General features: G+C 41.7%; 1 protein-coding gene across 14 annotated transcripts in view; it reads right to left on the minus strand.

The window, feature by feature from the left end:
- Window positions 1-1,492: 1,492 nt before the first annotated feature.
- CLIP1 (CAP-Gly domain containing linker protein 1) overlaps window positions 1,493-12,102 on the minus strand; it is a 127,440-nt gene continuing 116,830 nt past the window's right edge. For 12 of the 14 annotated variants that reach the window (XM_058691341.1, XM_058691340.1, XM_058691338.1 and 9 more), the window contains 5 exons: window positions 7,554-7,671; window positions 7,311-7,461; window positions 6,691-6,740; window positions 3,538-3,662; window positions 1,493-3,220 (listed from right to left, as the gene is read on the minus strand). In XM_058691341.1, coding sequence (XP_058547324.1) covers window positions 2,995-3,220; window positions 3,538-3,662; window positions 6,691-6,740; window positions 7,311-7,461; window positions 7,554-7,671 — 670 coding nt within the window. In that variant the 3' untranslated portion in view covers window positions 1,493-2,994. Of the gene's footprint in view, window positions 3,221-3,537; window positions 3,663-3,747; window positions 4,813-6,690; window positions 6,741-7,310; window positions 7,462-7,553; window positions 7,672-12,102 lie in introns of those variants that run through there. The other 2 variants (XM_058691343.1, XR_009250544.1) reach the window with 2 other exon arrangements.

The raw sequence follows: 12,102 nt of genomic DNA on the forward strand, positions 1-12,102 counted from the left end.
GTTTGTAGGCTAAATTTTACCCAAGGAAAGACAACGGCTGCGACAAACTTGTCTGTTTAGCTCTCGCCAGTAGATTCACTGCATTGTATTTCACACAGATAATATCCCATGTGGAATCCAGTTCCACTCCATTAGTAAAATTCGTATGTTACCTTTTGAGTTGTGAGAATCAAGAGGGTGGAATTTACGTCGTGTTTCATTTTAAAAACTTAGCAGGGTGCCTGGAATTTAATTGCTTAATAACTATTGTTTTAGAATGATTCATTCGTTTTAGTACTTCGAGGGTGGAAATTGTCTGGGATGTATAAGAGGCTTGAAAACATTTGCTCTTCGAGTGGATGGCTCTATTCAATCCTTTACATACACTTTGTTATGAAGGAAGGACTCACCCATGAGTCTGAGTAAACAAAGAGCAGAATTTGGGGATGATGCTGAAAAGCAACCAATCAATCATACATACACACTGGCACTCTCAATTCCATGATTTCATCAAAACCATTTAAATTTTAAAATAACGTGTTTCTACTCAATGCTGACTGTTTCATGCCCTAATTCTCAACCCGGTTTTCAGTGATTCTCAATCTATATCACAAATTCTTACCACATGTACAGACTTTTTTGCCCAACTGAAAAGGTGTATTATTTTAGCACCGTGAAAATAAATGTTCTCAGCAGGCCTTGTCACAAACTCTCATATTAGGGCAAAACTTACGGTGAAGCGGTGAGATGCCCAAGGCTAGTGAAATCCCAAGCATGCATGCATGTAAACGAGCAAGAGCAGGATGATAAACTATCCTTCTCCCAAAGGATCACAATGCTAGGTAATGATCAACATGAGTGTTTAATTTGTATAGGGATCTGATGTTTGGAAACGTTGCTATACTGCTGTAGTTGCCCTATAAATATTGCAGACCTTAGTGTTTTCTTCTGTAGTTTTTATTGATATCATTGACATATAACATCGTATTAGTTTCAGGTGTATACAACAGGATTTGAGTGTAAGTATATACTGCGAAACGATTACCACAATAAGTTAAAACAGTTTGAGTCTTTTAATTCCCTATGGTTAGTAGTGAAGTCAAGGACTAGTGTCAAGGTATCATTTAAGGAGGTAAAAGTATTGTTCTTGTTCAACTAATAACTCTGCTTTGGAAATATCGACCTGTTGGGGAGTCTGTGCTCATAAAACAAATGTTTGGTTCAGTAATCATTTTGCTAAATATCACAGCAATTTTCAGGGTTTCTTTCCAAAACATCACAGGTTATTAGGTAGTTGGTGCTACGTGGTGCCGTTTATATTTTTGTCAGGTAATACAGTGTGATATAGCAATGGATAACAACCTTAGGTATTTAAGTGGGTCATAGGATGCTTTGAGATGAGGATATATCAATTTCTTAAAAGCTGTTTATCAACAAGACTGCAGTAGAAATTGCTATTTGGATCTATAGTGCTCACTCATTTAAAGAAAAAGAAAACATCATGACAAATAAACCTGGGAAGAATATGTTTACTACCACTGGCAAAAAAGAATAACCATTTATTAAAGTAGATACAGAACACTCGTTTGCTCAAATTTTAATACTGCTTTACATTTTGTTTGTGAAACACTTCCTATTATAATGTTTATAACCAAAAATTTTAATTACAGATTTTTCACTTGTCAGACACACATTTGATAATCTTGAGGGAAAAAATACATCAAAGGCATATATACAATTATAGAAGTTCTTATTATACATGTAGCACGGAAGATACATTACTTTTTACATATTGTAGAAGACATTCAAATGAGATAAACAGATTCAAACTGGTTGATAAACTTCTGATGGTTGAGGTCCTTCATTTTATTTGTGATAAGAAAATCCAAAATTATCAATGTTGAATTTCTCATCGTACATTCATCTAAAAACAGTTTTAAAAAAAACCTGTAAAGGTTGTAGATCGGTTAATTTAGGTGTTTTAATAGTGGCTTATTATCTGAATAACTGACTGCCGGGGATATCTGCTGAAGAAAGAAAAAGATTTAGAGAAAATTCTCCCAGGTATCTGATAAAGAAACAAAATGAAAACGGAAAAAAAAAAAACTATTTGCAAAGCCACGTGATATCACTTTGGGCCTAGTCCATTATGTCCTGATGTGTTTTCTTTTTCCTAAAGGTAAAAATCTGAAAAGAAAGACATTGTATTTTGTCCCAAAATATAGATTTTTCAAAAATATATACATATAATATATAGAAGCTGAAATTATGCAAAAACCAATAAACAAAACACCACAGTAGAGTAAGTAGGTGCAGCATATAGATTATAAAATGTCCCCACAGCAGTTTGGGGGCTTCCCCCTCCTGTTACCTGTTTCATGATTTTATAATCACACCTAAGTATTATCAAGCCTGAAATAAAGGCACTACTGACATCAGGTAGTGCAAAGAGCTCAGATGCTTCTTTAAGAATAAAATACTTTAAATGAGTAGATGAAAATGCAAAATGGCACATTTTTCCAACTCATTCCAGTGTCAAAGCTTAACCAAAACATCTAAATATACAAATGCAGCCTGGAAAAATTTTAGTGCAAATATGAAAAGTAACAGCATAATTTAAAGTTACTGAAATAAGGTATCGTAAGGGTAGGAATTGTTCTATGAGGCTTCCCTAGGGACGGTGAATGTCATGGCATCTGGTGCAACGTCTTGTTAGAACTTTTAAAAATCAAGAAGACAAAATTAGAGGTGAAATCTCACCTACTAAGTATTTATTAACTTCTGGTGGGGGGGGGGACTAAAAGGGTGATGTACTGAAGATCAAAATATTCTCTTCGATTTGTTGACGGGGGTCAAAAGTCACGTGAGTTCCGCCGAAGGCCGCCGCACAATGCTGGTGTCCAGCTGCCTCCGCGCCGGTGCGGGTGGAGCCGGGGCCGGGAGGAGCCGGTGCGGGGGGGGGGGGGGGGGGGGGGGGAGGCGCCTGGCGGGCGCGGGGGAGGGGCCGGGGCTTCATCAGAAAGTCTCGTCGTCGTTGCAGTTGGTGGCCCAGTGCCCAAACACCTCGCAGATTTCACAGTAGGGGCGTTCCTCGCTCCGACTGCCGTGGTGTGTGGAATGGGGGGGGTCCTCTGACACCTGCGCCTGCGTGGGACAATCCTCTGTGTCGTGGAGGTCAAAGCAGTCACATATGTCACAGAAGAGGCGGGGTTTCTTCTTGGACTGTTTCTCCTGGTCATCGCTACAAATGTTAACGTGCATAAATCAGAAACTCCTCTCTGTAAGAAGAAACTCAGGAGACAGTATCACTCACAACAAAAAATAAGAACGAATTATGGCCACGTCTGGGAGCCTTGAGTGTTAAGTTCTACAGTCCACATTTAGAATTTTCACATCAAACCACTCGCGGTGTATCATTCTCTTGCCAGATTCGTGGAACTCCATTTGTGGACAAGTAACCACAAGGCAATGATTTCTCCAATCCACTGGAACCTACTTTTGAAAACCTTTATTTAGATGGAGCTAAGGTTCTGATTAGTATTGCTTAATATGAAATACCTGTCATAATTGTTCAGGTCATCGCCGTGCCCATTCAGGGCTGCCTCTGACATCATCTCCACCTTCATCTTGAGGTCTTGATTCTTCCTCTGAAGGTCCACTATTACTGAATTTAGGAAATCAATCTGATTTGTCCGGGGGGGCGGGGGGGGGCGGGGAGAGAAACAGATGTGTAAAATGTCTCAAGTGTGTATGCTGGAGGATACGCTATGGCTACAGGGTGTGCTGGACTCACGGGAGGGGGAGATAGCGGCCATTCCTGAACCCACGTTTAAACGCTTTATATATACACACGGACATCAGCAAGACTCTACAAAAAGCGGAACCAATGAGTTGTCCCACTGAACTGTAGAACAGATGCAGAACTTTGATGTTCTGTAGATTGGAAAAAGTTCATGGAAATTCTCCTCTGACCACCGTTTAACATTTACTCATTGGTCATGGTGGCACAGGAAACAAACGTCATCTTCAGAGCAAAACGAAGGTGTTTTCAAGAGAGGGCTCTGGCTCCCTTCAGCTGAGGAGACACTCTGGCACACAGTGACAGGGCAGAGCCCAGGTAGCACACGTGTGGCCAGCACCTGTACCAAGATTCACTGAGCAGTGGGGTAACAAGGTGACCATCAGGAGGAGACACTCTTGTCCTAACATCTCCTTTCAAATCAAGGGCACTCTAAAAATAAATTTTTTCCCCTCTTCTACTAAAAAGGTCCAGTCTCTAAATATCTAAGTCCTACTTTACAATATTGAAAATGATGTATTTCATGTTTTAAAGACATATTTGGCCTTGGGGCACCTGGGTGGCTCAGTCGTTTAAGCGTCTGACTTCAGCTCAGGTCATGATCTCACGGTTGGTGAGTTCAAGCCCCGCGTCGGGCTCTGTGCTGACAGCTTGGAGCCTGAAGCCTGTTCCGGATTCTGTCTCCCTTTCTCTCTGTCCCGCCCCTGCTCACACTCTGTCTTTGTCTCTCTCAAAAATAAAAAAAACACTAAAAAAAAATTAAAAAAAAATATTTGGCCTTACTCCCCTGCCGGGGCAAGTTACAAAACAAAGCCAGCAATCACTGGCTTTGTGATTCTCTGCAGAATACCCCTTCCAATACTGACGGGAGGCTTACATTTTCTAAGACTTTATCCTGTTAGGAGCTACAATTCAGGAAGAAGAAAAAGCCACAAAATGGATGTAGGTATAGTGGGGAACCACACACACACACACACACACACACACACACACACACACGCTCACAAATTAGGAAACATAAAACAAACCATTTGCTGATTGGAAGAAAAGTGTTGGCAGCGGCAGATGAAACAAATGGAAGCAGAAAGGAGAGGGGAAAAGAAAACACTGTTAATGGAGTCTATGCTTCTTGGACACACAGACTAAGCAGACAACACTATCCAGGGGGAGTCAGTGCATCTGTTGAATCCTTTCATATCTTTCAAAGGAGATAGACAGCAGATGACTAAAGCAAATCACAAACTCACTGAACTTTGCTTTTATTTAAAGATCATGGGGGCACCTGGGTGGTTCAGTCGGTTAAGTGTCCGACTTCGCCTCAGGTCATAACCTCATGGTTCTTGAGTTCGAGCCCCGTGTCGGGCTCTTTACTAACAGCTCAGAGCCTGGAGCTTGCTTCAGATTCTGTGTGTGTGTCTCTCTCTCTCTGCCCCTCCCCTACTCACGCTCTCTCTCTCAAAAAAAAAAAAAAAAAAAAAAAAAAGAATGGTAAAATAAATATGAACATGCTGGCTTTTGTACTTTTGAATTTTGAACAGGATAAATATATCCAACATATAGTGCTAAAATTGAAGGTGGAAGTTAGTTGCTATGTGCAATTATATTTCCAAATACAAAACAGTTTGCCTCCTTATAATCCCATTTTTAAGGCTAAGTCTGTTTTGATAATTTTGGCTTTAGGGAAACAGCTTTCAAGATCTCTGTCTTTTTGGGGCACCTGGGTGGCTCAGTTGGTTAGGCACCTGACTTTGGCTCGGGTCATGATCTTGCGATTCTTGAGTTTGAGCCCCACATCGGGCTCTGTGCTGACAGATCAGAGCCGGAAGCTTGCTTCTGATTCTGTCTCCCTCTCTCTGCCCCCTGCTCACGCTCTGTGTTCCTCTCTCTCAAAAATTCACAAACATTAAAAAAATTAACAAAAAAGAACTCTGTCTTTTTAAGGTCAAGAGGAGCAAGGAATCTTTTGACCGAGTAATTCTACTTTTACGAATCTATCCTAGAAAAATACTAGTATAGCTGCAAAATGACAGATATTCAAGATAATTCATTATAGCATTGTTCATAATACACCTAAAAAGATTAAAAAAAAAAATCCCAAATGTCCTGTCAGCTGACAAGGAACTGATTATAGTACATCCACATAATGCATACTATACAGCAATAAAAAAAGACCAGATTATGTAATATGCCACCATTTGTGGTAAAAAAAAAAAAAAAAAAAAAAAAAAGGATAGGACATGTTCTTAAATCTCTGAAAAGATTTGTTGAAGATCCTAATAAGAGTGATTACCTGTTTGGAGGTCTGGGAACTGAGAAGAGAGATGGTGTTTGGAGTGAGACTTTCTACCATATATACTTTTACTATTATTTATTGTTTACACCATATGAATGTATTATGTATGCAAAAGGCTAAGTGGTTTTTAACAACAGTGCGCAGGGACCCCTGGGTGGCTCAGTCAGTTAAGCATCTGACTTTGGCTCAGGTCATGACCTCATGGTTGCATGAGTTCAAGCCCCGCGTCAGAATCCATGCTGACAGTGTGGAGTCTGCTGTGGCTCCTCTGTCTTCCTCTCTCTCTCGGTCCCTCCACCACTCGTGCTGTCTGTCTCTCAAAAATAAACAAACTTAAAAAAAATTAAAAAACAAAACCAAACACAACAGTGAGTAAGGGGCACCTGGATGGCTCAGTCGGTTGAGTGATTTCGGCTCGGGTCATGGTCTCATAGTTCGTGAGTTTGAGCCCCTCCCCCGTGTTGGGCTCTGGACGGACAGTGTAAAGCCTGCTTGGGATTCTCTCTCTCTCTCTCTCTCTCTGCTCCTCCCCAACTTGTGCTTTCTCTCAAAATGAACTTTAAAAAATAAAAACTAAAAAAAAATAGCGAGCAAGCCACGCAAAGGAAAGGAATATTACCTGACTCTCCTGGGCTCTTTCTTCCTCTTCTGCCTGAGTATCAGTATTACCTTATATCAAAGAAAGGGGGGGGTGGATTTTACAAAAATTGCAATCTTGTTTTCCTGAGTTACTATAACAAACGGGCCAGTGATAGACACGTATTTTCCTGTGAAATTCCCAAATGTGCCTCTCTGAGAACAGTTCGTGGGTTCCTGTCCCACATCTGGAGCCCTAAGGGATCTAGCCAGATGCTGGCCCTACCCCCTCGGCGTTCCCCGCCGGGCCGGCCCACGGCTGGTCAGGGCGCCCATCACACCCACCCGGAAGTTAAAGTAGCAAGCAAGTAGCACGTGCTCACGAAGGGGCCACCTCTGTTCCCCTTTACCGCAGCGCATTTCAGAGCCCACGGCTGCGACCGCGAGGGCAGCCGTCACTCACGTCCTCTACTGCTGCCAACATTTCAGAGGTGGGGATGGCGGGCACGTCCCTGAGCGGAGGACCTGTGTCATGACCCTTATCTGCGTCAATGGGAGGAGAGCCAAAGGCAGACGGGCCGAGGCAGGGGGCGGCGCAACAGCTGCCATCCCAGGGCACCTCACTAGGAATGGCTCAGCTGCAGGAGGCGGCCGGCACTTTACCTGAGGAGCTGCCGAGCTGCCTCCTGTTTTCTTTGAGTTGAAGCTCCAGGTTCTTTACCTGGAGTTCAAGCTTCGCCTTGTCGGACTCCAGAGACTGGACGACTGAGTGCAAGGACTTGGCGGAGGCGCTCTCTCCCCTGAGCACCGTGACCTGAAACACAGCAGGTGAGCTGAGGCTCGCACGCACACACGGGAACAGAAAGAGGCGGCGGGAACAGAAAGAGGCCGCCGACGGTACTCTACCTCATTTCTCAGTTTTTCCAGCTCTGCATCCTTTTCGGTGAGTAAGGCACTAGTAATGCTGATGGATTTCTGCAAGGAAGCTTTTTCTTCATCGGTTTCTTTTATTAACTTGGATTCTCTAAAAGACCAAAGAGTTAAAAATTCCACAAATCAACCGAGAGAATGGTCAGCGTCCAACTGCCCTATGACAAACACGCAATTAACTTGAGTTAACGTAAAGAAAAAAGTATCATGGGGAAGTTTAAAAGGGGGTTAAGGCTATTATGCTTGCAAAATTTTACTTGAAATTTTACTCACTGTGAGGGAGAACAAGTTTACCTATGCATAGACATGCCAGAATCTGCATATCATTGTATTCATTTGAATTTAAAGAAACATGTTAATAACTTTGGAAGAGGTAGAATTTAAAAAAAAAAAAACAAACAGAACAAGACTGTTGTACCCCCAAAGAATTCTTTTAAAAATCTAACCCCCACCCCAGCTGAATTCTGTTACTTTTTGAATAAATTATTACCAAGCAATAACAACAATTAAAATACACACATGCAAAGCGATTATACACGGATGTCATGCAGAGCAGTTTTATGCTGGAGGTATCAATTGGTTCTCACTAATTTGTTACTTTTAGCAACTTCCAAGAATGTATTTTTGAGATCTCATGGGCCAAAACAGTAGCAAAGATTATTACTGCTGTTCATACTGAAGGATTATTACTTTTCATCCACAGAATCGGAAAAGGACATTAAGTTGCTCATAGAAATTACAGGTAATTACATAAGGGCTGGAACAGAAATGTTAAAATGGATTTCCGGGTGTAGAATGAAAGCACAGGGGGAGCCTGGAGGGACACGGGCGGAGCACTTGCTTCAAGTTCTCAGCCTGACTGCGAATTTGTCTGTCAGCAGAGGGAGGGGGACCAGGTCTTAAGGAGAGAAACATTTATTCTGGAGTCAAGGGGTGGGGAAAAGAAGGGGAAGATGAAGGAAAGACAGGGAAGGAGGGCAAGACACAATAGATATAACCCAGAAGGGCAGGCTACTCTGTGTTTACGTGTGTGTATCTAAATTTTTGCTGCAAAAATTATATGCATTCAGAAAGTGCCACGAAAGACCAGCAAAGACTGAGGAACTGTCACAGACTGCAGGAAGCTGAGGAGGCATGACCACTGAATGCAGTGTGGTTTCCTAGACTGAATCCCAGAAGAGGAACAAGACACTCGTGGAAAAACTGGGGAAATCTGAATAGAGTCTGGAGTCTAGCTAAGCATACTGACCTAACATTACTTTCTCGGTCTGGACCAATGTGCCAGGGTGTGTGCAATGTGTGTGTGTCAGGGGATGTGGGGTGATGGGTATGTGGGAACTCTCCGTACTACCTCCGCAACTCTTCTGTAAATCTAAAATTTTTAAATAAAAAAAGTTTTAAAAAATTACATGCAGTGTGAAACAAGAGGGAAAAAAAAAGTCCTTGTTTCACAAAAATTTTTAGGAAAAACATGACTGGAAGAAATTCCCAGCTAGTCCTCAGACCCTCCAACCTACAACAACACTGCATTAATGTAGATGATCACCTGTGAGTCCAAAACTTCAAGAACAAGAAGTCAAATCCCTCCCGGTTCTAGAAGGAGGGACTGGGTAAACACGAGCATGTCACATGGTTCAGTCTGTTTGAGAACTGACTGGAAGAGTCGGAAACTGAGGCCCAGGTTAGAAATGGCAGAATGTATGTCTGGTTAGTGAGACCCAAGATATCCGGCACACGAATTCTCATGAAATTCTCATGATTTATGGTAAATTGAAATTCTACACAAAGATGAAAATATAAGTGTTGCATTTATCTCATTGTGTGGCTTACACTTATAGTCCAGAATAAGTAGTAAGAAAAGAATCTGAGACTTACAGAAATTTCTTGAATTCATCACCCAAGCATGATATGAACACTGGAGAGGGGGTGGGTATTGGTGCTGTTAAATTACTAAGTGAGGAATACCTCGCTAGGAAATAGGGTCTTGCTTAGGTTAAAACAAAGCAAAGATTTCAGTGGGAGGAATATATAGGTATTCTTCCACCTGGAAAGTAAATATCTGATGTTATCCACAGTTATCCACAAAATCCTGGGCTCCTTAAGTTTCAATTAAACTTATTTGGTAGTTTCTTCCATTGTGGAAACTATTTCAAGAGCTTCACTTGGTGAGAAATCCAACTCCAATTTGAAAAATGTAGTTTTACTGTTTTTACTGAAAAACACCAGGATATGGGGGTTGGTGAACAGATTTAAGTTCTTCTATAATCAGAACTCTAGGCAACCAGAATCTCACAGAGTCTTTGTGGCAGGGAGGGATAAAGACACCAGCAGATGATAGAAGGTAAGAGGTACGGGAATCTTTGCTTCTCACGTACACACGACCCCTAATTGAGGCCGCCTTCGAAGAAGATGGCAGGCTGAACGTGTCTTGGACAAGCTGTCAAGAGACACATGGTTAGGAAAGGGATCTGCCTTGTGATTTATACATCAAATGACAGGACAAATAGCCTTTGGCAGCTTGTCTTCATGGCCGGTCTTCACTGCTGGCTTCTTGGGCTATTTCCAAGCCCTAATCCCACTGTGCAAACCAAGAGGGACGAAATTAAACCATATATGCCAATGTTACTGACATGTGAGTCACAAACCACACCGACAGGAGCGCCTGTGCTACACTCTGAAGCCATGCTGGCTAGAAGGACTTGGTGCTGCTGAAGGTATCGAGACGGGAAGATACAAACACGGTGTGAAAGATCGGCTCTAAGGGCCAGATACCTTTCCCTTCCAGGGAACATATTACCCAGATTCTTTCCTTACTACTTATTTAAGAAATAAATTCTAGTAATGAAGCAAATACCTTAAAGTGTAACTGGGCAAGCTTAAAAAATGCAAGATAGCAAGAACCAAACATTAGAAACATGAAAAGAAATGCAGGTAATGTAAGGAGAACTAAATTTTCACTGAAGCTCTTTGCTGTATATAGATCTAAAACCGGCGCGTGTGTGTGTGTGTGTGTGTGTGTGTGTGTGTGTGTGTGTGTATGCTGCTAGGAATATTTTACAAAACAAAAGCAAGACACAGAGGGACAAAGGCAGCCAAAAAATATATACAACAAGTTGTTTTACTAAAAATATATGAAATTTATTTATTATAACGTGGATAGACTTTCTTTAGTCTTACCATTAAAGACACACAGATAGAGCAAAGGAAGCAGGAGTAGGGAAGGGAAAAGAGAGGGTGAAATGAGCATTGATAAGTAGCGCAAGCTCGAGACAGTCAGACAGTCAGCAACCCACACTGAGCTTAACGAGCTGGAGTAGCACGGGACCGCTTTAGACCCGGTCTCTCAGACGGGGTCGCCAACCAGTTTCCATTCCTGACATTTATCCCGCATTTACACTAAGAGAATTAATTCTGACGCCAAGAAGTCCACATCTAACATTTGAGCTCCAGAGTCCCTGCTTTGACATCAAATAGCCTAGAGAAGGGAGGGAGGCCAAACGTGTTCCCAAATCTGCTGTAGGCTTTAGTGGACAGGGGAGCACACTTGTCCACTTCGGTCAGTTAGAGCAATTCGAGGTTGGCTCTGCTGGGTCAGGTATCTTGGAGCCTGGTTTGAGAGAGGTCCACCCAACTTGGAAACCAGCTTCCAAAATAACGATTGTATTTCTAAGTTAAGAGAAAAACCTGAACTACAGATTGCTTGCAATTTAATGTTTAGGTACCAAAAAACCATAGCAAATACAGGAAGACCCTACTACTTAACGAGAAGCAGTCTGTGCCTCAGGGTCAGAAGTTCTGCACTTCAATACAATGACCATTTCAATGCCACACTTAGATACTATCTTGACTATGTATGTTCCATGATCACATCTGAATTAAGCCCTTGACTATAGATCTCAGTTCTTGCGTCAACAACTACATTGCAAACATCTTTATGATTTAAGTACTTTCCAGACTTAAATTAAGAGCGTTATCAAATTCTTTTCAGTACTCCATGCTAAATTTACTTAACTATTACACACACAGATCTACACATTATCCATTATCACACTGGCTTTTAGAGGACACTTAAGGTATCAAGAAGGGAAGATAAACACGGTGTGAAAGAACGGCTCTAAGGGCCTTTCCCTTCCAGGGAACATATTACCCGGATTCTTTCCTTACTACTTACCTTAGAAATAAATTCTAGCAACGAAGCAAGTACCTTACAGTGTTACTGGGCAAGCTTTAAAAATGCAACATAACAAGAACCCTACTACTTAATGAGAAGTAGAGGACACTTAAGGGCCCAAATTATTAGCTAAAATAGATCTGCACTCGGATTTCAGAAATAGACACAACTTTCCACGACGATTAATTTGACCAAAAAACAGCGCCAAACAGGGTAAGTTAGGTTTTCAAAATTTTCACTTTCAGAAACAATTACCATGTTTATCAGCATTTATTGATATAAAGAGTGATTTTCAGGAGACAGTCTCCTAAACTTATCCAGGAATTAAAATGGGAGCAAAGATGGTGAATTAAG

Source organism: Neofelis nebulosa, chromosome 11 (assembly GCF_028018385.1).
Source record: "Neofelis nebulosa isolate mNeoNeb1 chromosome 11, mNeoNeb1.pri, whole genome shotgun sequence".
Lineage (NCBI taxonomy): Eukaryota > Metazoa > Chordata > Mammalia > Carnivora > Felidae > Neofelis > Neofelis nebulosa.